The 25,391-nt window shown below is 43.0% G+C and overlaps 1 protein-coding gene across 1 annotated transcript; it reads right to left on the bottom strand.

Annotated features, from left to right (window-relative positions):
* Window positions 1-11,355: 11,355 nt before the first annotated feature.
* Window positions 11,356-22,668, bottom strand: pkdccb (protein kinase domain containing, cytoplasmic b). The gene is made up of 7 exons (XM_061083065.1): window positions 22,012-22,668; window positions 20,865-21,005; window positions 18,433-18,704; window positions 18,002-18,081; window positions 17,598-17,705; window positions 12,647-12,823; window positions 11,356-12,252 (listed from the first exon to the last, which is right to left on the bottom strand). The coding sequence occupies exons 1-7, from the start codon at window positions 22,594-22,596 to the stop codon at window positions 12,146-12,148; spliced, it is 1,470 nt and encodes a 489-aa protein (XP_060939048.1). The 5' UTR covers window positions 22,597-22,668; the 3' UTR covers window positions 11,356-12,145.
* Between the last annotated feature and the right edge of the window lie 2,723 nt (window positions 22,669-25,391).

Here is a 25,391-nt window from a genome sequence, read left to right on the forward strand (position 1 = left end):
TCTTTCATTCTCTACATATCTCTTGTTTAAAACATGCACAAAGTCATTCTGCATTATTTTGATGAAACCTCGGGGGGAACCGCTCCAAGTTTCCATATAAGGGCCCAAACTGAACCGGCTCCTCTTTGCAGCTGAATACTTGCTGGGTGAGGCGTCCCAGTGGAGGGCTTTAGTCTATAACAGGATGGACCCAGAAAGACCCCCGCCCTGACGGAAAAGACACACTTGCACACACACACATACATTCTGTGTGGAGACCTGGAAATCCAAACAATTTACAGACACCCATGCAAACATATGCACCTCATATATCTCTTTTGAACATGCACATGTGCAGGAGCCTTGCTGTCTCTCTGTTTAGTCTTACCCATTGGTAGCCCCTCACAGTCGGACATGGCCTCAGAGAGATGAGAGGATCAGGACAGCGTCTTCGTCTCTTGTCTGCTGAGGCTCTGCAGCCTGTTGCTTCAGTGTCTGTGTCGCACTGTTAATGTTACCCTGGTGAAAATAGTTCTTGGCTGTTTGCCTCACTCTTTCTGTTTAGCTCTCTTACTTTACTTTCTATTTCCTTCTCCTTCCTCTTCTCTCTCCCTCTCTCAACAATCTGACCAGTGGCCAGTGGATATGCCAATCAACTATCACACACTACACCATTGGATGCTAAATTTGTAACCACCAGTCCAGTCCTCCCCTGGGATACGGTTTCCCTTCGCAGTCCTTTTTGGATGTAATTTCACAGACTTACTCAAAAACACGTAACACATTTCCCACCGTTAAAATCAAATAAAAGAGGGTAAACTGTTTTTTTCTGCAACAAGACACAGAGGTCTCCTTTCCTCTTACAATCTCACCATGAAATGCTCAGAATCATACTTGTTGCCAGCATATTTTTCGCCTTATCCCTTGAGCCTGCAACAGAAAATACAGGAAGTTCCTGTAAACTTCTTATCCCCGAGAGACAGGTTGGCCAAAAACCTGGCACTGTAACTGAGAAATTCAATATATCTTTTCAATCTATTGTAGTAGCTTTTGTTTCCTGCGAGGGGCGCTAGTGTCTCATTGTCTCTCAGCTCCCTCATGTTGGGAGAAATTCTTTGTTGTTTCCAGTTCCCCATGTGCCCTGGATACCAAAGACGTTTCCAGGGTCAAGTAACACTGTGCTGAAGACTGTACCTCTGACAGCTAAACTTAATACCAGTGTATTATTTCCCATATAAATAAATGGGAAGCCCTGCTGAGCGACTTATACTAAACTCAGGCAGATAGTCATGGAAGCAGAAAAACAAATAAAGTCCTCTCACAGCAGAGAGACTTTACGTTAAGAGGCAGCACAAAGAAGAATCTGTGAAAGGGAAAATCGGGGGGAAATCAAAGATCAGCGCCGGCTTCGTCTCTTCTTCTAAATCCTTCCGGGACAATGAGAAGTGCTCGCCGGGCGCTGTGCAGGTTACTGGTCCACTTGAGTGCACACATGTTCCCTCAGAGCAGCTCTGATTAAGCTCAGCGCTGACCTCTCCACACACTCATTCTTGAATTACCTTTCAGCTTACTCAGCTGATCCTTTGTCACTTGACTGAGAGGATTATCACAAGGGAAGGGTCCAGCATGTGACTAAGTGGGGTCAGGTGGGAGACTGTGTCCGGACCGGGACCAGTGTCCCAGAGGTTAGGATTTAGTGTTGTAGCGTGGGATCAGGGTTATCTGGAGGCTTGAGCGAGAACACAGGGGGAATGAGATGTAGCAGAGGGGGCTTCCCTGCTCCGTTATCTGTCCTCCATACCTGTCAGGGACAACCCCCCATCCCCCACCCACACGTTACCAGACCCCAACCCAGCAGCCCGAGCCTCTACACCCAGCACCACCCGTTTGATGTTTGATCTCCGACTCTTGTTTGCAGAAGAGCTCGAAGGCCCCTTCTGCAAACGTAACCTAAACCTTCACCCCATAAAGACCTCTCGACCCCTCTCGTCCTGGCAAACAGAAAAGTGGACCCTCCACTACTGTGCCTTATTTTTACACACCAGCGCAGCACATGCAATTACTTTAGCTGAGGAAATATACTCCTGGGTCCTGAAACCTGCGCCAATTCTGCGTAATTAGACTGTAAAATGTTTAATATGAGTTTTCAGGGCTTATCTCGCAACGGCTGTAAACCTCACAGAGTTTGCATGAGCATTAGAAACTGAGGTAAGAGGAGACGTCAGGCTGGAGCAGGAGTTTCTGTCAATATATTTAAATGCGATAAACTGGGTATTGTAAAACCTCTGGAGTTGGAGAGTTTGCTTTTTTGCTGTGGGCCTATTACCACAGTTAGTTATTAAACTATTAGCAAGAAGAATAGTGTTATGCTACCATTTGCTGAAGTACTGGGCCTTTACAAGCCAGAATGGTATTTCGAACGCAATGATCTCAACGAAGTATAACAGACAAAACACAATGATTATGTTCACCAAGTAGGTTGGTTGGTTTGTTTGTATGCTTTTTTATTTGTAAGCAAGATTACGCTGATATTACTGATCAACTTTTGGGGTGGATTCAGGAATTATTTTTCAGATTTTTTTAAGCTCTGCTAGATGTGGCATTTTCACAGATTTCCCAGGGTATATTTCATGGATCTTGATTTTAAAAAAATAAGGCATATATGACTGTAAAATTTGGTGCAGCTTGATTGACTTTAACAGGACTGTCGGGCCTCGGCGGAGGTATGCGCTCAACTCAGTGCCATTCCAGTTTCATCGTTATTTAACAGCAGGAAAACCCTTTGAGAGGACAAGCCCTTGTTTCCAACGGTGCCTTGTTACAGTAAAGAAAGTAATAAGAGAGCACAGGGGATTGAATACTCAACAGTAAAAGTCTAATTAGATCAAAACAATTGTGGTCAAATACAATAGGCCATTCTTGGGGACTGGATGGCTCGGTGCATCAATCTTGTTGAAAAGTCATTCTGATGATTGAATGTTGTTAATGAATCAGAAAATGAGCATAAAGGTCAGTTGTGAGAGATGGATTAATGCACACAATGATTGCAATGTACAGGTCCTGTAAATACAGCAATGAGGAAACATCATGTGTAACGAGACACAATAAAACGGGACCTAATACGTATCCTTGTGGTTTCACGCACTTTGTTCTGTATCTGTGTGTTAGATCATTTTCAAATCGTTTAGCGGCTGTTTATGGTCAAACATGTCAAACGCCTTTGGAAATATCAAACAAATAGCTCCACGGTGTATTAGAGAGCAGAAGTAACATCAGAGAGGTGGAAATAATTGCACTGCAATTTGTCTTGAAACCAGATGGATAGCGACCGTTTGTAATTTCGCTCAAAGCAACTGTGGTGTGCTTTTCATGTGGCACTCTCGATGTAAAGTCCCCGAGTGCACTTTGTTCAAGCGGTTACAATTTCACAATGACATGCTTATTACTTGTTAATGCACAATCAGAAATGAACTATATAGAGTTTGTCACGGTATATATTTATTATATATATATATATTTAGGCTACTTTAGAATTACACAGTAGATATTGTAAACAGATTGCCATCACTTTTAAATAGATGGTGAAAACTATTTCCTTAACTTTTAAAGTTGCATCTACCAAGTTGTTGTGTCTGTTATTGTCTGTTATATTCACTGGTGTCACTCACAGACAGTATTCTGAGCTCTCTGGTATTTCACCTTTACTCTCCAGTTTATCTCAATCATTGTCTGTGTGTCACTCAGCGTTGCTCGACCTCTTTCTCAACCACTCTCTCTTTCTACTAAGATGTTTTCCTTTCTCTCCGTCTCCCACTTTGTCCATCGCTGTCTTCACTCAACGTCTCTCCACACGTCACCATCCCTGTGTTTAGTTCACATTAGACATCAGTTCTGTGAGCTACTTTCACTTTCTTTTGTTTTGTTTACTTGAAAACACAACATAACTTTGTGGTCAATCTAAGTTGTTGATAAAACATTGATTTATTGGTCAAATTAAATTATACGGAGTCTGATGTTGAAACACAGCTTGAGCACTGTGGAGGTTTGCCAATGGTGAAAATTAATAAAGTAGTAAATAAACAATTCAATAACATTCAAATCAATCAAAAATCAATCAATGCAGGAACAAATAATTAAATACGTAAACAAATCAAAGATATATACATTTTGGTGATGAAAAGGGGTTTTTTATGTATTTCTGCATTTATGTATATATATTACTGAATTGTTTATAGTTGTTTATTAATTTTTTAATATTGGAATTTTTCATCCTCGATAGACAACACACTGTGGAAACAAATGTAACTGTGCTGTTCATAATTGTTTTGAAAGCCTAATATCGCAACTTTCTCTAAATTATTTTTGATATATAATTTTAAAATGATACAAATAAATGATAATTTCATAGCTTGTTTAAATATATCTGAAATTAAATTAAATTAATATTCTACTTAATTATATTTGAAAAAACAAACAAATATAAAACAAATAAATTGATTAATTATACTTCCCCTGCTAGATAATAATATAATTAAGTGTCTCTCCACACTCTCCATGTGAGACTGTTAATCTGTTATCAGCTCAAAGTTTAAATTGCATTTTTAAGCCAATACTCATCACCTCTTTAAACAACAGTCATCATGAACTCTCGTCACATCGCAGACAAAAGTCACGTGTATATCAAATTACACTTCAGATGATAGCCGGGAGGGAATCTAATTAATAAAAAGGCCTCTAGCCCATTTTAATGGCTCTATGTTAATGATCCTCCAATGGCAGCAGTGGTTGTATATGCAGGTACTAATGAACTCTTAATAGTGTTAAATCTAACAGCCTCTGAATGATTCCCCTAACTGTTTTATAGCTGTGTGGGCAGAACCCTAATTGGGGACTTGTGGCAGAGAGCTGCAGTTCACAGCTCTTCTCAGGTTTAACAACCTGCACGAGGCAACTGAGGCCTCACTTCATTGTGCCAAAGACAAGTGCTGCAATTACAATTACAGTTAGTTAGTTGGTAAACTCCTATTGTCAAGTAATGTGGCGATCAAAGAGCAAGGCGTGGTAACAAGACATAAAATGCTCTAAGAAAACCACCGAAGACGACTTCATACTCTGTAGTTAAATTCTGTGTCTTCGTGTACAAAATGGTTGTGCATCGAATAGCAGAAGGAAGAGACTCAATGTTTTCCTTCTCATCTCACATGCTTCTTTATCTGATAAACTGCTAAAGTTCTATAATAGGATCACAGTGAGAAAAGTGTTTTCCAGCTGTGCAAAATTAAAGGTTACATTTGAAGTGCAAAACAAAGACAGGGCTGTGTTTCAAGAAATTGGAAAATCTTATCAAAGTAAAATTAATTTAATTTGGGTGGGATAATCCTTTAACTTTAAGGGGGGAGTCAAAGGATGTGTTTGTGATAGAAGATTAACTGTAGAGGAGGAGGAGGAAGTCTTCCTCTGACTGGGGGCAAAAGTCCCCCTGCTGAGAATCGGCCGAGGTGTGACGGAGGGGATTCCAAGGCATGCAACAAAAGGCAAGCACTTTGATTTGAAAAGCAGTGGTAATCAGCAGCACACACACAGAGACACACACAAAAACACACAAAAACCACAGTGATCCTCCCCAGCCCTGCCCTAAGGTCTCAACCAGTTGAAAGACGGGGGAAACTCCAGATGCTTCCCAGTAGTTGTGGGCTGTGACTTGGGAGAAGACTGGCAGACGCAGGACACTGATGGAGGGTTGGATATCTTTTTAATAGAGGGGGAACAATTTAACAGCAGCAGTGACTTCAGCCCTAAATTAATAGTAAAGCAATGGAGGATTTCTTTTTTTATTTGTGGCCTGGAGGAGCCAGGAGTCTCAAACAGAGAGGGGAGGGCGGTGGCGGCAGCAGCAGAGCAGAGGTGAACGGGTGGGGTGAGAGGAGGTTCCAGATGGATGGACTGGTGAGGAAGAGGGGGTGGGTGGATGGTTGGGGGGGCTTCAAAAGAAAAATGACCCAGTCTGCTGCTGTGATGTAGCAGGGGGGAATGCAGGGCAGAGAAACATGTGGGGATCTCATAATGAAAAAGAGGTCAGCTATACGTCCGAGTGAAGCTGCCAGAACACAGACAACTCTGAGCCTTCGATAAATAAACTGTTTCCAGGCTGTTTTAGAAGCCAGCTCAGATTTTGTATTTTGATCTCATTCACCATAATGAATTGCGCAGCACTGTAATGATCAGCGTTGCCACATGACTACGCAGTGGGTCCCTGGAGATGTCACTGGATACAATGCGGAGCTATTACACCTTTCAAGATGCCTCTGTGGCTTTAGTGGTAGGCATAAACCTTTTGACTGGGGTTAACTTCAGGGCTTTTAAAACATGATCCAACCACACACACACCCCCCCCTCACTGCGGACAGACAGAAATGAAAACCTCTCCTCCTCACACACACCTACTTGCTCTCTGCTTCGGGGCCTGCTAAAGCCATTATGGCTCTAACAGAGATAGGATCGGCTCCTGGCAGCCAGACAAATAGTTAGTTAGACGGTTAGATATACAGACAGCGACCTGCACACTGAGAAGTCTCTGTGCTCGAGACGGGCCGGCTAAATGTCTGGCTGCTCTTCAGAGGCTCTCAGGTGTGACCGGCTGCTCTCCTGTGTGCGGCGGCCAAAGCGGCAGACAGGCACAGAGGAGTTTGTGTGAGCCGGGAGTCCAGTGAATATCTGCTCTATCTCTCCCGTCACAGGCTGCATGTGCTCATGCGAGCAGCTCCAACACAAGCCAGATCTTCTTTCCTGCTGAGCTATGCCAGCTTTCACTGAGTTAATGCATATTTCTAGTCTGAGCCAAGGTCAAACATCTTGCCAAAGACCTGTCTGACGCGTAATTTTTCCCAGCAGCTGCGGTTTCTAGCATTTGATGACTAACTTTGCATATGAATCAAAGACTTAAACCAGACCACAAATGCATTGCACCAGGATTTTAAGAGAGGATGATGGAGGCTTTGCTTCTTAGCTTAGTCATACATACATCTTTTTCCTAACACTGCTTCACTGGTGGAGCCTGAGCCCCTCTGAAGAGGCCCTAATGTCCCCCACCCTGCACATGCACACACACATATGTGCACGCACACTCACACACAACTCTTCCCTAAAATTGCTGATGGCTTGTTTTCATGAACATATATTATTTCCAGATGGAGGTCATGAATAAAACCCGACGGAAACAAGTCGGGTGAAACTGGAAACTTAAAAAAACAGAAATGCTGGGGTATGGAGCCGAGTAAAAAAAACAATCTCACTCCTCCCCCCGCTCATTCCCTGAACCTCTCACAAAAGACCAACTTGTCAATTACACGGATAGAAACAGAGGAACACTGTACCACACATGAACACGAGGGCACTAATACCACATGCTCGTTTTTAAAGGTTTCACCACCATGCAAATATGAAAACATCCCCAAACAAAAAATGACTTTCATACAAAAACAAAAAAGGGCTCAGAGCTGCCCAACCTCCAAACCTCCACACGTATTTCCAGCTTTCCAGCTAAATAAACAAAGTCAGGAAAGAAAGGGAATACTCTCAGACTCGAGTGAGAATACAAAAACTATGCTGTTGAAGACCTCCTCTGGAATGACCGCAGAACACGGTGCTGATTCACCAACCCCAGGCGGCCGACCAAACCTGAATATGAAGAAAGATGCATTGTTATGCTGTGAATATGCGTCGCGCTCAACTGAATAACCTAATGAATCTATCACAGCTCGGCCTTCGTGATGTGTTTCAAAGCATTCTGAGCATAAAACAACATGTGCGAGCTACGTACGGAGCCAGAACGTCCATTAGCTCTGTCCAAATGATTGCCAAGAAAAAGCAGACGCCAGACGTTTTCTTCTCCGGGCTGATGTGGAGGAGGATGGGCCACAGCTGTAAGCTTCAATAAATCACATCTTATCACTGGCTGAAAGTCAGGGGATGTGTGCTGTGTTATCAGTATGAAGACCTTATTTGTGAATATAAACGATTCAAAAGTTATGTAGTGTGACCGACTTCATGAGTCGGAGTTTGACTTTTCAGATCATTGAGATATGACTGTCAGCCTGGATCTGTGTACTGGAGGAAGAAAGCAATTTAAAGGAAAACCCCAGTTGACAAGATGATGAGAAGGTGGATATAAAGTAGTTTCAAATGTTAATACGAAAAAATACGCCTAGCAGCTAGTTAGCTTAGCACAGAGCTGGGAAACAACTAATAATTCATTAGTGAATGTAAACTACACCAGCTACACATGGTATAACATGTTCATTTAATCTTAACAATTTTGGACTTGTAAAAATGTTAAATCACCATGTTTCATAGGATTTTTTGCCACGTGGTTTCTTTGAAAGGACAACTGACGCCCGGCCCTCGTCTGGACAGAGCCATGCTAGCTGTTTCCCTTGGTTTACAATCTGCATGGTAGGTCATCAAAAGCTTTGTTCATACTACATGATTTGCCAGCCAGCAACGAGTTTTGCAAGTCGCAGACAATAGCCCCAGATTGGCGCTCAATCAGCAATTGTCAATCGCTGTGTAGGAACTTTATCAAAGATGCCATTAGAAAGGCGTACCATGCTGTGAACAGATCAGGTCCAGTTTACATCCAGGACATGGTCAAACTTTACACACCAGCACGTTCACTCCGCTCTGCTTTGGCTAATCGGCTCGTTGCTCCTTCACTGCGAGCTAAACACTCATCAAAATCACGACTGTTTTCTGTCCTGGCTCCTAAATGGTGGAATGAGCTCCCAATCGACATCCGGACATCTGAAAGTTTACACATCTTCCGCAGAAAACTAAAAACACACCTCTTCCGACTGTACCTTGAATAAAAAAAAACAAAAAAAAAAAACACAAACACTAACCACTTTTGAAACTAACACTTTGGTAGCACTAAAATGGCACTTACCAATAGCACTTTAGTTTTGCTTTATTTCGAAGAAATTGTACTCTCTTGATTCTTGTTGTTCTGGGTTTGTTCCATCGGGGTTGAATGCACTTATTGTAAGTCGCTTTGGATAAAAGGGTCAGCTAAATGAAATGTAATGTAATGTAAAGGCTTGCTGACTTCTTCTGTGTGATCAAATGTCGGGGGTTTCTCCTGGTGAAAGATCATGTAGTGAGTGAACCCTTGTAGCTAGTCAGTCCTGTTGTATAAACTTCAAACACATGCAGGACTCAATCGCAAGACAGCAAGTCACGACCTTTAAATTTGTGCAGTGTGAACTCGGCTTCAACGTTTCCTCGAAAAACTTTCTCGACCAATGCTATCACTAAACTAAATCAATTCACTAGTCACAAGCTAGGAGCTAAACTAAGCTAATTAGTTGCTCATGTCATATGCTTATCTAATAGTAAAGCTGATTTTAGACATGTCATTCTCCTGCTGGCCCCCTTGTAAAATGTTCGTAAAATTAGCGAATGATCAGATGTGAGATTACAGCAGTCGAGTGGGCGTGTTTGTGACATTCTTACACACGACAGACACACAACTGAAAAGAAACCTCAAAAGAAGACAAATATCTCAGGATACATCATGTCCTGTCTCCTGCATGTTCTGCCCAGGCGCCGCCCCTCCCCTGAATGTTTTGGAGATTTTCCTGTTGATGTGAACCCATAGGCTCGGCTTCGTTCTTCATGTGTGAAACTCTGGACCTGTCAGACCCAGTTTTCTAGACTTTTTCCAGAGTTCACGTCTGAAAACAGCTTAAGAAAGCAAATAAGAACTTTTCCCGCAGCAGACTTTGTTTAATGTTGAGATTTTTGTGGCTATCAGCAGGTCTTTCAGTCTATTCACTGTTGCATAGACAAAACACACAGACTCTTGTAGGTCACCCCCTCCCCTCCCTCCCCCGGTCCTTCAAGTCAGACCTGCTGTGTTGGTCCAGTGAGCTGGTTTGGTTTTTATCTAATGTGACTAAGACTCCTAATCTCCAGAATCAGACTCTAATCAGTAAGCTTTGTCCAGACAAAAAGGGGCCAACATGAGCCAGAGAGGACCCTGAGGCCTCCCTGCTGTGTCTCAGCCATAAAAGTGTAATTTCTAGACAGGACATGTCCTTTCAAGTCGGTGGTATGGCTGAATGGTAAAGGAATCACCACAAAACTATTTGGAATCTGGTTTTCTTGTTTTTCATAATCATTTTTTTTTTTTTTGCATTGTGTTTCTCCAGCCAGACGGATCAGATCAGGATTAAAAGTTTCCCTGTAAGAAGCGATATCAGGGTTTCTGCAGATTTCAACAAGTTAAACATAAGACTTTTATACTGTAATAACTAAAATTGAACACCTATTACAATATCAGAATCCCAGCATTACTTACGGTTCCCCATAATTAACGAAAAGGTGAAGTAGCAGAGTAGAGAACAACACTGCAAACATCTAGTTATATCTCCAACTACAGGTAGAGACAGCCGCTAAAACATTTCTCTTAAAACAATAACTAATTTGTAAGCATAACAAAAGTGGCGTTAAAATAATTAACACTTACCTAAACATATGTAAGACCTAGTGGATCACATTTTATCACTTAAGACTTTTTTAAGGGCTAGAGTTCAGATTAAATCAGATTACTTATATACTGAAATATGTGATGGGTGTGGGGATGAGATATTTATGTGTTATCACATGTCTTTCTGTCCCACCAGTTACTCTGTGGCTGAAGACTCCTGATACTACAACTCTTGACCCTACATATTCCTCAGTCTGCCACCCTGCAGTCCTGCCATTATCTCAGCCTCACCAGGTTCCTCCTGGCCGGCACAGATGGGAGCCCATTCGTGTGCAAACCACAGATCGAGCTCCGATTGTCCCCGATGACTGTCTTTGTCTAACAGTAATGCCGCTCCCCTCAACATAAGAAAGGGGCCAGTAAGTAAGCTAATTTACATGTATTAATTAAGGCTAATAATGAGCCCAGCATGACGCTGCATTTCAATGCATTCCTCTGGTATTGTGCAAACTCTGCGGAGCTCCCTAGGTTTGCAGTTTCACCCATTGAGAAGGGCCACAGATTGTTGATATGGGGGCACGCGATCAGATAAAGGACTTAAACACACACAAAACCAGATCAGTCTACACATGCAAGTTTCCCCCTCCCTCACTGACACACACACACACACTGGCAGACACAGACACACACGTGCTAATGAGAAATAAATAAAAACCTGTTAATTACGGTTACACTTAAATGAATTAAAATGCAAATGACAACAGCAAAAATTAAAAACAATACATTTTATATAATTACAAATTGTAAAACTGTACAGTTACAATAAGTGAAGTATAAAAAAACAAAAAAACACTGAAGTGAATAATTTTTCATTGAAAATAAAGGTTTCACCCACAAGGTGCACGTATAAGCTAAAATGCACAATCATGTAAGAACATTTACATTTAATTTTGATCATATAAATATTTATGAACTAAGCACTAGAAAAACTAAGTTTACAAAAGTATGTAAAACAGACTCTGGAATGGTTTTAATCATCGATGCTTGTTGTTTATGTGTAAATGCTTACATGGTTGTTTCCCTCTCGTACCACAGCGCAGCTAAGCCAGGGAACCGTGAAAAAACAGCCGCAACCTCAGCGCATTAACAGCAAAGTGTATTTCTATAAGAGCTTGTTTTCTTTTCTCGTCCTCAGGCTTCAAACGCTGAGCTGCAGTGGCTGTTCTCATTACCTCTTTGGCTTGAAAGTCCTGCTACAGGGACCTGGCCTCACAACGAAAGCCAACACACATGGCGCATAAGACATGGTAGAAAAAAAACAAAAAAACATGTCAAGGGCACAAGGCTTTCCCTCCTTAATTGTACCTGAAGGGAAATCCCTTTAAATAGTAGTTGGCAGAGGCAGTGAGCTGGCAGGCAGATCAGACAGTCACCGAGCAGAAGCCCTATAAATACATCACATTCACTCGCCTCACTTCAAATGCCGCATCGTCCCCTTCGCTCGTCTCCGGAAACCACAGAGACGAGCTGCGTTCATCATGTTTCACGAGGAGGACACTGTCTCTCATCTTGAGTGCAACGTTTTGCTTTGCTTCACATCACCGGCTGTGCGTTCGCTCTCATCCTCACTCCGCAGCGACTCAGAGGAAGTTCAAAACAGGGCCGCTCTGTTTGTTCCTCGCGTCACGCCGTGGACGTTTCGGGAGCTTTGGTTTTCTTCACGTAGACCTCTGACGTCCCACCGGGCACCAGATGACTGAAGCCGCTGCTGAAAGAGGCCAGGAGGCGCCCTGCGACAATACAACAACACACAAAAGAGAAAGAAAGCCAAAGAATAAGAACCATGTTTAACACGTTTGTAACATCAATGTAGCAACATGCTGTGACTTGATATCCTAAATAACTGTGTATATTGCAACATTTAAAAGGCTTCATTAAAAGATTAAAGAATTTGTGGCTCAGTGTGTTTACTCAGCAGCCTCATCATGTGGCAAACTGGATTTAGTTGCCAATTCCGTGTGTTTGTGCATGAAGCCCATTTGATTTGTGTTATGTGTTTCTGTATGTGAGATGAAAAACTTTATTTATGACCGAGCTTCTTGAGAAGAAAGAAAATCGGACACAATTAAGGATCAGATAACCGATCTGAAGAAAGAGAGGAGTTAAACTGCTGCTTTTACTGACCCGTCCACGTCTTCTGTCCAGTCAGGGTGAAGCTGTTGCACTGCGTGTGGGAGTTACAGATGAACGCCGCCTCCCTGGCGCTGTGGACCGACAGCACGCAGCCCTGCTGGCTGTAGGACGGCCAGCAGCGGTACTCCACGTTCCCGGAGGTTCCCATACCTCGGATCAGGGTGTAATCTAACCACAGGAGACACAGAGATGCCACTTCAATGAAATGAGGTTGCTGAAAGATTTTGGAAGCCCTCTCTGGGGGCGAGATGAAAGTTTAATGATCCCCGTGGGGGACACTAATTCAGCGCGGCGCAGAATGCAGAGACAACTGATAGGAAGTTGAAGAGGAGCAACAAGGAAAACATGTAACTGAAGAACGTCTACAGAGAGTCCAAGGGATTACTGAGGTTATGATTGACACATTTAAAGTGAAGATTCAACTTTAGGAGGATAAATGACAAACATTACTTAAGTACAATATATATTCCTAACAAAACATTCCAATGTGTTCTGCATGTAGCTTTAGATTTCCCTCCCTCTGTTGCCAGTTCGAATGACAAAGGGATGCATCTGAAGAGACTGAATAATAATGATTTCATTTGCAATACTCGCAATAATTTCGTAATCATTTGGTCTAAAAGAAAATCCCAAGACATGTTTTAGTTGACTTTGTCCAGAACCCAAAACCAGTTTCACACAAGCAAAAGAAAAGCAGCAAATCCTCACAACCAAGAAACAGAAACCACAAAACCATCCCAAAAAAAAGCCACATAGAAAACAAATGTTGCTCATTATTTTTCATCGTTTTCTTCTTTTAACGACAATGAGGGAACATCTATTCTGGACTTTGTAAAATGAAAAAACACCAGTTTAGGCTCTTGTCTCACAAACAGTTGCTCTGCACTTACGAGAGAAATAACTTCACCTTCCTCTTGCCAAACATTTGTGTTCATTCATCATTATAATTCTCCCAGTCAGACTCCTGGTGGATCTGGCCTTAAATCATCTGCTACACATTAGCAGGAGCCATGAGAAAGAAGTATGCATGCACGCACATGCACAGGCACACACACATGCACACACACACACACAGGCAGAAATGGACAAAAGCCTAGTCTGTCAGTGAGTGTATGGAGGAGGCACACTGTTACAAACTGTTAACCTTCTTAAATGGCAGGACATGTGGTGTGTGCGTGTGTGTGTGTGTGTGTGTGTGTGAGTGTGTTTGTGTTAGTGTGTAGGGGTATTGTTGAAAGGAAAAGACGCAACGTTCTACCTTCTGATTCTGAGAAAAGCGAAGAAGGAGAAGGAGTATTTGGACGATCCTCCTCAGGGGAGAAAAAAAAATGAGGCCTGCCGGGGAGACGCAGACTGTTGGGCCTCAAACGCTGCACAGATAAATATAAGCTCTCTGTGTATAAGATGAACAGCAGGAAACAGTGTTCTCTTTGTATTTATATATATATTCAGTATAATAAGTATACTGCCATGAATAAATTCATGTGCAGAGGACATACATAAATTGGATCCTCGCAAGTTAATTTTGTATTTTGCAGCCGTCTTTATAGAAACATATTTACCAGATCTTTATCCAATTATTGATGCCCTCAGCTGGAGAAGTTACTTCCACATTACCAGCGAATCTCCATCTGTCAGCAATTTCAAATTAGGACCTGGTACGTGATCAGCATTTTTTTTTCCCCTCTACACACACGCACGTTCATGTTATTACACCGTGTTCCTCTTTGAGCTGTGCGGCCATTTGGCTTCTTTTATCAAGCTTTGTGTTTGTGTGTTTGGCTGCGACTCCGATTTTTTTTCTCTTCTCAAACGAGACGTTAGTGAGCTCATGTGTTACTCTGGTTGCTTCATCACTTGTAGGAATAGTTTGACATTTGTGGAGCTAAACTTCATCGCTCTTTCTTTGCAGAGTTCGACGAGAAGATCCAACCACATTAATAGCGGTCCGATAAATATACAGCTACGGTTACCAGCCGGCTAGCTCAGCACATGGAGTGAGATATGTGTAAACAGTTAGCCCGGCTAGAGCTTTCAGCGAGCTCGTGTTTATTCGCTTTCAAACATGGTTCTGGCTCTCCACCCGTTTCAGACAGCTCCATCTGTCCTGAGACTGGTTGGCTCAATTACAAGCATTCATCTACAATGGCTTGGGTTGGAAAGACTAGCGCCACTGGAGCTGTTTCATCAACAACCAAAATGGCTGCTGCTGCTTTGGAGAGGTTGCGTCCGGGATAGAGGTCGTATTAAACAAACTGGATGGCATGTTTATTATCCTTGAAAAGAAGAACAAACACACAGCGTTTGTTGACACACTAAAGCTGCTTTCACACACGCACTGAAGTCCGGAAGGGCTGTGCGGGAGAATGCAAAAGTCTGAGTCCGTTGCCGCGGACATTTTCTAGAACTTTTCCTGCAGGGCAATGTCTGGAATAGGTCAAAGATACAAATATCTCACGGTGAAAAAGAGGTACCATACACGGAGAAGACGGCTACTTAGAGGTCATACTGAAAAGACAACAAGATACGGGAGCATTTGGTGATAAGGTCCAAACGTATGTGGACCTTACCATTTGGTGATAAGGTCCAAATACGTGATCCATACGTCCTACCTCCTTCGGGTGCCACCCCTTGTCATTTTCCCGTATCTGACCCAAACCATCTCCTGCTGTATTGCTCATATGTAAAGGGTGAACTCCAGGAATTGTCCAGTACCATTTTTTAGAGTTCAGACCAGGGCCGGGTCTAGGCAGGGGCAAGAGGGGGCCTGGCCCCCTCAAATAAATGTTGTGCCCCCTCAAACTAAATACCAATTTATAATAATAATAATATAATAAAGCACAATGCCCCCTCAAGATTTGTGGCTGCCCCCTCATACATGCCTGTCTAGACCCGGCCCTGGTTCAGACCCTTTTACCAAAAATGTTTTGTCTTATGCTCAAATTGTATGGCTTTCAGGAGTTCTTTCGGTCCGACTTGCTGTGTTGGTCCAGTATCCAGAGAATATCTAGAAAAATCTGGTACTAACATTTTCCGGAATCTATATCTGAAAGTAGCTTCTACGTCACGTGGCTCATTGCTCTGACTGGCTGCAGGTCTATCCAATGCGTATAGAAGTGCTTTGGTCTGGGAATGCTGATAACAGCCCCTCGAAATCAAGAATGTACTGAGAAGTTCCAGACCACATACAAAGGCAACACTGCTGATGCCAGGCTTAGACCTGCTCTGTCCAAAGTGAAAAAAACCCCACCTATCAACACCTCTCAAACTCCATAACTAAACATTCCATCATACTTAATTTGTTTAAATCAAAACAATGTTAAAACTACAAGCTGAGGATTTACTTGTCCAAAGCCCATTGGCACCAGCGTTGGCCCTTATAGTCTAAAGCTCTGGAATCTTGTGTTTCCAAGTTGACCTGTTTGTCTATGTTTTCTACATGTATGCCTCTTTTTTTCCCCCATCCATTGCATGTTAGAAATGCATGGACAATTTACTTTGGGACTGGCAGGAAAAGTTCCAGAAAATGTCCAGAGCAAGGGAATCAGACATTTGCCAACCAGCCCCTCGGATATGAGACATTCGGGCAGATGTCCAGAGTTCAGCTCCTGGCTGAGAGCAGCTTTAATAAAGTCTTGTCATCAGCCAGTGGATCATCAAACAAACAAGCTATAACATGTCTATTTTTTTTTTTTACTTTTCTGCTACGGGTATATGCAGATTTTTTCTGAACAGAGCCAGACCTTTTCCAATCAGCATGATGAATGAAAGTAGCTGCTGCTACCTTTAGCTGTGTTTTAACTGAAGTATATTTCCCAGTGTCAAACTATAAACAGAGCTAAACTAAGTTTGACTAAACAAAAATTCCACCCAGTTTGTCCAGAAACTACTTTTGTATCAACAAGAACCAAAATATGGCAAAGGAATATACACAATTCTCGAGGTCTTATCACACACACACTCAGCGGCAGCAGCGTTGGCTCAAGGCACCAACTTGTTAAACTAAAACACTCTCTCTCGATGTCAGCCTCAGCGCCCAGGCCTCTTTACCCTGAATGTGTGATTAAATTCACAAAGCGCTGCTATATAAACACTCCAGCATCTGGGGGACGGGAAAAATCTCACCACAGGAACGCGGGCCAGTCATTCTGTTATTAATATTTCATATAGCGGGAGGGGTGAGGGGCGCTGGAGCGGAGTGAGCGGGGCAGAGAGTTGGAGAGAAGAAATGTGAGGGACGTCTGGGGTTTATAGTGAGAGTAGAGAAAAGTGAAATGAAAATCTTATGTTTGTATGACCATTTAAAGAGGAAATAGTATGTTAACTAGAGTAAAGTTCAAGAAGAAATCTCTATAGCTGATTTTAGAACTTTTCTGTTACATGACGCAGAAGATTGTCCAGGTCAGACGAGTTCACAAAAACAGGAAAAAGGTCTGGAACATTCAGACGTGTTAATTCCGCTGCAGAAATCATCTGTTTATGTTTATAGCACTTTACCTGGCAGGTAAAGTTTTGGGGAAATGTCAGGACTAACTGACTCGGAAAATGTCCGGAGTTCTGCTCATATAACTTTTCTGAAAGGCAAAAAGAACTAAATACTTTTTTTTCTTCTGTAAAGAAAAACTGGATGTAATCCCGGCGCTGTTTTGTTAAATGAGGGCCGACTGTGCTCTGTGAGCCGGAGACATGCAGGATTAATCCCACTTTGTTGCTCTTGTCCTTTCATTCCAGCTGCCTAATAAACCTGTCAAAACAGCATGAATGGGGGAAACACTCCCCCCCCTCTTTCATTTTTCTCTAAAGACACAAAATGAAGGTGGTGAAGGCTGCCCGAGTTTTCTCGAAAAGTGAATCCGCAAAAAAAAAAATAAAAGCTGAAGCGTGCGGGCCCACTGTATTTTACAAAAAAAACAAAAGCGACCTTCATTCCACAAGCTCGTACCTCTGATTACTGATGGAGGCAGGTTGTCCAGGTGCAGGCCAGACTTGTAGAGGAGGAGGATGTGTTCAAAGGCCTCCAGCGTCTGATTGATGTCAGCTCTCAGCTCCCCTGGACATATACAAAGCATAAAGTCTGGTGAGAAGATCGAACTGACAAGACGCGTGAAGACGTCCAATATATATGATTTATTTTCCACTAAGCTCTCCTCTCTAATCCTCGCTGTGTGATCTCAACAGATAACAACTTGTATTCATTACTGTGTTACACCTCGCAGGGCCTCTTTGCCGAGGCTCATTAAAAAGAAGCACACTTTAATTACACGCCTCCAATATTGGCGTGATTTACTTTCTGATCTTCAATAGCATAACGGTGTCCCGTCATGTCGAGACGTCTCTAGTCCTCACCTGTGGAGTTCATGATGTGGTCTACCAGGTGGTTGAGGCCGGGCGGGGCCTGGTGCGGCAGCAGGTAGGTGAGAAAATACCTGGGGCCAAGCAGAGACAACTCACTCAGACAGACAGAGAAACAGACAAGCCCCATCACATAGTCCTCACAGAACATGACTTGTCTCACATTGGTGTTAAAACAAACAGTCCATAAAGCTGTCAAAAGAAATCCGACGGCTTTTTAAAGGGGAAACTCTCCATTTGTTCCCACTGGAACTACTTATTAATTTATCTCCTCCATCTAACTGCAAATTTTCGGCTGGATGTCTTTACTGTCGACAGCAGTTAAGGTGTCAGCTCGGCCTGTATTTAAGGAATCATCCATGTGGCTGCCGCTCCATCTATCCGTCACACATCCATCACACAGTAAAACTGTCGCTCCTTCTTACCTATAGGCGTTGTAAATGTTCCTCTTCTCATTCAGGCCCTCGCACACGCCCCCAGCCGAGCAGGGCAGGGTGAAGTTTCTGTGAGGGAACTGCAGGGTGCAGTCGGCATCGCTCCGACAGGTGGTCTCCTGAGCGCTGGCGTCGTCCAGGTCCGTGAGCTTCAGCTCGCCAGACACGGTGACAAACTGACGCGGCTGGAAGTCCAGCAGGGCGACAGAGCCCAGAGGAGACTGGGAGAGGAAGTGGAGGAGCCTCACCAGGTCCAGACAAACCTGGGGAGAGAGCACAAACCTGATCAGCTGGATAGTTGGTTTAACTGCACTCAATTACTGACAGGGAGGAACTTACTGGTCTGGCAACTAGGAAGTAAGTTAAGTGTGGATGTGCTATTTTTTGGCTTTTTCTACTATTTCAAACTATAATGAACCAAAAAGATTTAATCAATTCAAGATGTAATCGCCGGCTCATTTCACATTGTTTTCAAGCATTTGACATTTAGCAGCATGTAATGATTATTACCTTCACATTTGTTAAGAGTCATTTCCAACACAATTATCTTAATTAAATATACCAACTTGTATACAATTTGTTTGTTGGTTTTGTCGGAAGGCTGATTGGAAAATAGCATTTACCTTCTTTAAAATGGCAAGTTTTCACAATATGGCAATTTTCACCAATATCCCAGGGATAAAAGCAGGCATATTTAGAAGACTGATATATGATCAATATTTGGTGTAACTTGACTTAATTTAAGGTAAATTTTACTAAATTAATCATTTGAGCCATTATCTATAATATTTATAAATCCCATTAATGATTTCCTGAAGCCAAAGTTGACTTTTGGAAAACAAGTCAAACATCCAAAAAAATTAAGAAAAAAAAAATGAAAGAAAACCAGCAAAAGATCTTACTGGATAGCCAAAAATATTTGTTTTTTGCTTTTGCTTAGAAAGTAATAACTCCACTATCAAAGGTGTTGCTGCTTTATTTTCTGCCAATCTCGGGTTTGATTAATTTATTAATAAAGTTTTGTCACTTGAATCAATAATGAAAGCAATGGTTTTATTTTCTGGTATCTTCTTCCAATTTTGTCAAGTAATAAGCTTTTTAAAATGTCGAAAGCCCCGGATGAATTCCTCTTGTGGTTTCTTCCTGAAATCGACACGTCAGACAATATAATTACGTTTCATGAAAAAGCTAAAAATGGTAAAAAACATGAAAAGTCAAGTCTTGCATGAACCCGAGTTATTTGCTTTTATGGCGTTCCCCTGACCACATTTGCAAACCATTTCCTCCGACTGTTTTTATAGTAGCCTTTTAAACCCTATAATAAAAACAGAAAGGGAAAATAAGTAGGCCACTACAGGCAAAATAAAGGCATTTGCCACGCACTGACAGAGCATGAAATGATCCTGTCACACTGCAAACATAGCCACAGTGTTGGGTAATGCCGCGAGTCTCTCGGACGTCACCCGGTGGGATCGGAGCACTGTAAAAGCAGGGTTGGCTGAAACCAAACACCCGTGGATTACTGTAGCCTGCGCAGATGCAACGTAGCTGAAAGGGGCCGAGCAGCTCGAGGGGGGGTATTATGAACGGCTGCTTGTGTGATGGACCAAAATGAGGCCCAGAGTCGCGATGATACTCGCAGACCGCCATGTTACTGCTGCTAATCCAGAAAGAAAAACATGTGTGCTCCCATGCTTCTCTGCCCCCTGCAACTCATTCTCTTTCTTTCTCTTTCAAACACAATCATGCGCAAAGACACACACAGCCACACACAAACACACATACTTGGATCCCTGGAGTGTGAATTCGGCCTGAGTTGATTCCCACTGTGAGCATACCTGTGATGGGGGTTGAGCTGAAGCTCCCTGTGTGTGTCTGACCTTTACCAGTCTAAACACTCACCTTGTCAGGACCACTAGTCCTCACTGGGAGCAAAGCCCAGTGCTAATGAGTCAAATCTTAATTTCTGAAGTCCTGGTTAAGGTTAACGATATGTGAATTGTGGTTACGGTCAGGCATGAATTGATTATGGTTAGAAACCTATAAAATAAAATATAAGGTTTTGGTTTGGCTGTGCGTGTGTGTCTCTGTGTCTGTGTGTGTGTCTCTGTGTGTGTGTTTGTGTGTGTGTGTGTGTGTGTGTGTGTCTGAAATTCCTCGCCTCCAGTGGATTAACTCCAGGACCCATCTCCATTTTCAACCTCAGCCTGATCAAATACACTGAGTGGCAGATGTCGGACCTCCAGCGGTTTCAAATGTCCAAGACCCCTCATCCCTCATCTTTTCTGCTGAAGAAGAGCGAGGGCTTGCACGTGTGCGTGTGTGTGTGTGTGTGAGTGGGAGAGAGTGTGTGGTGCACTGTACAGGCTGAATGACAGGGCGTGCGCATCAAGAGCTAACAGAGAGGAAGCTGATGGGCTTACCCTGAATCTGTCCTCCCAGGGGCTCTGGAGCAGCTGGATCATCTGGAGAGGATTCCCCTGCTCCAGAATGACTGTGACTCTTCCTCTCTCTGCTCCTCTTCCTCCATCCACTCTTGAGTCTCCTGCACAGTGGCCTTTGAGCTGTGGGGTGGAGAACAACTGGAGTTAGTCGCGGTAAAGCCGAGCACAAAAAGAGATCGATTACATACTTTTTCTCTTTTTTGCATTTAGTTGTGCAGATATCAAACAAAGCAACAGGCTGGAAGTTGTGTGTGTGTGTGTAAACTGAGAGGACACGGTGTTCTGCCAGCCTCACTCCCTGCAGCTCAATCTTGTGACAATAAAATCACATTATAGCCAACAGGGGGAATGTGGTCCGTACACTTGTGAGTTTAATCGAGCTGCCGTGCGCACTGCTGTCACACGACCAGTTGGACGCGAGCTACGAACCCAGTCGTTTAGTTCAAACTAGTTCTAAATTGGGCTGTAATGGTTTGAGTGAATAAGCGCCGGGGGTTTCAGATGCAACCAGGGATAGCAGGGAGGACAGAGGCACATTGTCAGCTCTCGCCAAACTGGACCCAGGGGTCAGAGTGGGGTCAGCGAATTTAATTTAATTACATGGGAAAGTCCTGCAAAGCCAATGAGGCCTTTCTTTGACTCCGCTGTGTGTCAGACAAAGGAAAATGTGAGCAGGGGTGCGTGGATTATGGAAAGTCTTAATAATATTCCATAAGATTTTCCAGTAGCTCCTGACGTCCAACACATTCCTCAGCCGGTCAATGAAATATACTCTTTGGGTTTTGGAACTTTAACTTCACATGGTAATGGTTCATTTTAGTATTTTAACTGATGCACACATGGAAAACAAAAGTCACACGTAAACCTATATTGCTGCAGCCTCTGTAACATTATTTATTTCTCTAGGAGCTCATGAAGCCTTGTGGGTCTTTTAAATGCTCCACACACTTTCCCTTGTCTATCCCCTGCTCGCTGATCACTCTTAAGGCCACAAGTTGACCTCAATTTAAAATTAAATAAATTCTCTACGACGTTGTTTGGGCGTTTCGACTCAAATTGAACAATTTACTGGATTATTTAAGTGTTTGAACTGATGCACAGAAGAAAAACAAAGGTCACACTTCACCTTTATGACGTTTGGATGCTGCAGCCTCTGTAACAGGACTATTTCTTTCTGCAGTTTGTAGGAGACGAGCTCCCGGCAGCCTTGCGGGTCTTTAAAATCCTCCACACACTTCCCCATATCTATTCCCTGCTCGTTGACCAGCTTTAAAGCCACCGGTTGACCTCCAGCCAGATTCACTTTGACAACCAGTTTGGTGTATCCAGAGCCCAGGACCTCCACAGCCTGCATGTCCACCAGGGAGTCGCAGCCCATTTCATCCATATGCGCTCTCCTGGAGCCGTGCGTGATCTCATTCCACAGATTGTAATCCACAGAGGAGTCCAGCTGGGGGGCGAGTCGGGTTCCCTCGGACGGTTCATCCTCAGGTAACAGCAGCGGAAGGATTTCTCTGCGCCTCTGCTGGAGCTGGTAGATCAACGCCCCGCGGAGCTGCTCCTCATCAGCAGGAGGAACAGTCTCGTTGGAGAAGAGCTCTCCTCTGGCTCCGTACTGCTGCACGCTGCTGACCAGCAGGGACACGAGGATCGACAGCACCACGAACGCCAGGAGCGCAGCGGCGCGTAAAGAGGTGCCCATCTCGGGCATGTCTCCTCTCGCTGGCACGGCCTCAGCGGCTGGAGAGGGGGGATAGGAAGGGGGCGCACGGCCACGGGCTCCGACGACCGCTCGCTCCAAGTGGAAGGAAAGACTCCTCCTGACTGTGGAGCAGGAGAAGTGATCAGCTCCTTGTTCTCCACCTCCTCCACCCGGAGAGGAACTCCCTCTGGAGGTGTGTCCTGTGCGCTCGTAACTTTACACCCGCTGAGAGCACAAGCGCCTCCATGCTTTCACTCCACTTTGTCAGTCCACTCACACGTGTTTACTTATACTTACTTGTTTATATGTCTCAGGACAATCCACGTGTTTTTTTTAGCAGTGTAACAAATGAAAATCCCATTTGTATACCTGACATTTGAGTAAAATATAATGTTAATGTAGTTTTGTTAGTTTCTTGATTAATTGTATCTAAAGCTAGTAGTGTGATCTGGCTACATATCAAATTCAACATTCTGAATGAGATTTAACATTTAGATTTAGATTTTGAGTTTAGATTGAGATTCAGATTGAAGTTATATTTAAATTTGACAGTAGATTTACATTTGGATTTAACATTCAGATTAATATTGAATTTTACAGTTAGATTCAGTATTTAGATTTAACAGTAACCTTTAACATTAAGGTTTAATATTCAATATTTGGCTCTGAATTTTATATTAAGATTTAACATTGGCATGATCTTTAATATATCTTCACAAGAAAAGTAAACATAACAAAGTTCCCAAATGCTGCTGTAAACCTGGTAAAAAAAAGTGATACGCAACAATTTCATTAAATGTTTTGGTGATAAATACAGTGAAATGTTGCTGTTATTTTCAATTAACACCCCATAGTTATCATGATATTAATCGTATCCATGCAGACTCAGGACAGGCATGAAAACACCTCCACAATCTGTCCAACAGGTGGCAGCAAAACACCTTTTTATTTCCATTGTTGAGTAGATTTCTCAATTATCAGCAGCCTTATCCTTTGATTTAAAATCATATATTAAATATGTGCATGTTAACAGAAGCGTGTTATCTTTCTCTTTGTCTCAACCCACTCTCATCTCTTGTTGAATCTGTATTTATACGACTGTATTTCACAGATCTGGAGGAAGTAGTGAAGCTGTAATGAAGCGTTACCCAGAAATCTGCCACAGGAAATTACCACGGCTGTCACCTCAGCACCAGCCAGAAGCCAAACCCCCTCCTCTCTCTTCAGCCTCTCATTATTTGTGTGTATATATGTGTGTGTGGTGTGTGTGTGTGTGTGTGTGTGTGTGTGTGTGTGTGTGTGTGTGTGTGTGTTTGTGTGTGTATGTGCATGTATGGCTATGTGTGTGCATGTGTGGGTCTGGTGTCCATAAGTGCCTGTCAGGCGTTGCATACATGTTGGTCTGCATGTTCTCTTCTTGTTTAGCCTTTGTGTGTGTGTGTGTGTGTGTGTGTGTGTGTGTGTGTGTGTGTGTGTGTGTGTGTGTGTGTGTGTGTGTGTGTGTGTGTGTGTGTGTGTGTGTGTGTGTGTGTGTGTGTGTGTGTGTGTGTGTGTGTGTGTGTGTGTTTGTGGTGTGTGTGTGTGTTGGTAAGGGAGTAGGTCAGGCGTTGCATACGAGTTGGTCTGCATGTTCTCTTCATGTGTAGAATGTGTAGAATGTGTGTGTGTTGGTCTAGTATCCAGGAAGGAGTAAGTCAGGCTTTGCATATTGGTTTGCATGTTTTTTACTTGCGTGTGTGTGTGTGTGTGTGTGCGTGTGCGTGTGCGTGTGCGTGTGCGTGTGTGTTTCTGCCAGGCTGCACAGCATAACAGTGTAAGTTAATCAGTGTCTGTAGTCAACAAGGCATTAGCAGTGTCAGCTGCAACACAGGCTGTTCAGAAAAGTATGTCCCACCAACACAGCAGCACCTTTGTTCAATTAGAACACGATCATTCACAGAAACACTTGAAACTTCAACGTGCAAATGTGTTTGGACTGTGCAGGAATCACTTCTCCACCTCATGACTAAATAAAGCTAAGTTATTCAAATAAAAAATGTAAAAGAAATCCCCCCCTCTGCTGTCTCTGCTTCTTATTTAAACCCAGAAATAAAACTTTGATCTCCACAGAACTGTCTCACACCCTCCTTTCCCAGATCTTTGCTTTTCTTCCAATAAATCACCTCCTTTTTCTTTCTCCAGCGTGGCCCCTCAGAGGGAAGGGCCCGGTGCCATGATTCATATTTATAACCAGAGCCAGACCAGAGGCTGCCTCATTAGCAACGAATCACACGGCTCTGCTGCATCACAGTCTCTCCTTTCTTCTCAGCAGCTCGACTTGGCTTTCTCGCTTACGTCTCTTAATAAGAAGCCCAGAGTCATATTCTTCCTTTTTTCTTCATTACTTCATTATGTCAAAACAAAAGCTACCTAACCTGTTTTCTTAATGAGAAACAGTAAAACTACATCTTCAGAATTAAGTATAACTTAAATATAATATATAAACTCCCTCTTGATTTTCCTTATGCGCAATCCACATCTCGAGAGCTCAACGTTTTTCTGAATCATCTTTTCTGCAGAAACTAACTAAAGAGATGTTTGAGATGCTACTTGAGAGATTTCCCATGTTTTCCCCTGGCTTCTTACAATTGTTCTTCGATTCATAGCTGCAGGATTATTCACAGCTAAGAACTACGCATCCAAAACACGTATTCATCTCATAAATATGATACATTTCTACTCAGTGCTACATTCCAATGAGGCGCCATTTACAGAGATTTCATGAGCTCTAACTTCTTATTCGAATAATGGTTTATGAAAAAAAA

This window comes from Limanda limanda, chromosome 12, assembly GCF_963576545.1.
Source record: "Limanda limanda chromosome 12, fLimLim1.1, whole genome shotgun sequence".
Lineage (NCBI taxonomy): Eukaryota > Metazoa > Chordata > Actinopteri > Pleuronectiformes > Pleuronectidae > Limanda > Limanda limanda.

Excerpts from the sequence above, each read along its gene's own strand:
- pkdccb (XM_061083065.1), bottom strand. The coding sequence starts at position 22,596 with ATGCCCGAGATGGGCACCTCTTTACGCGCCGCTGCGCTCCTGGCGTTC. Across the intron at positions 12,824-17,597 it reads GCCTCCATCAGTAATCAGAG|ATTACACCCTGATCCGAGGT; the intron begins GTACGAGCTTGT and ends TCCTGTGGTTAG. Across the intron at positions 12,253-12,646 it reads TGGACAGAAGACGTGGACGG|GGCGCCTCCTGGCCTCTTTC; the intron begins GTCAGTAAAAGC and ends GTATTGTCGCAG.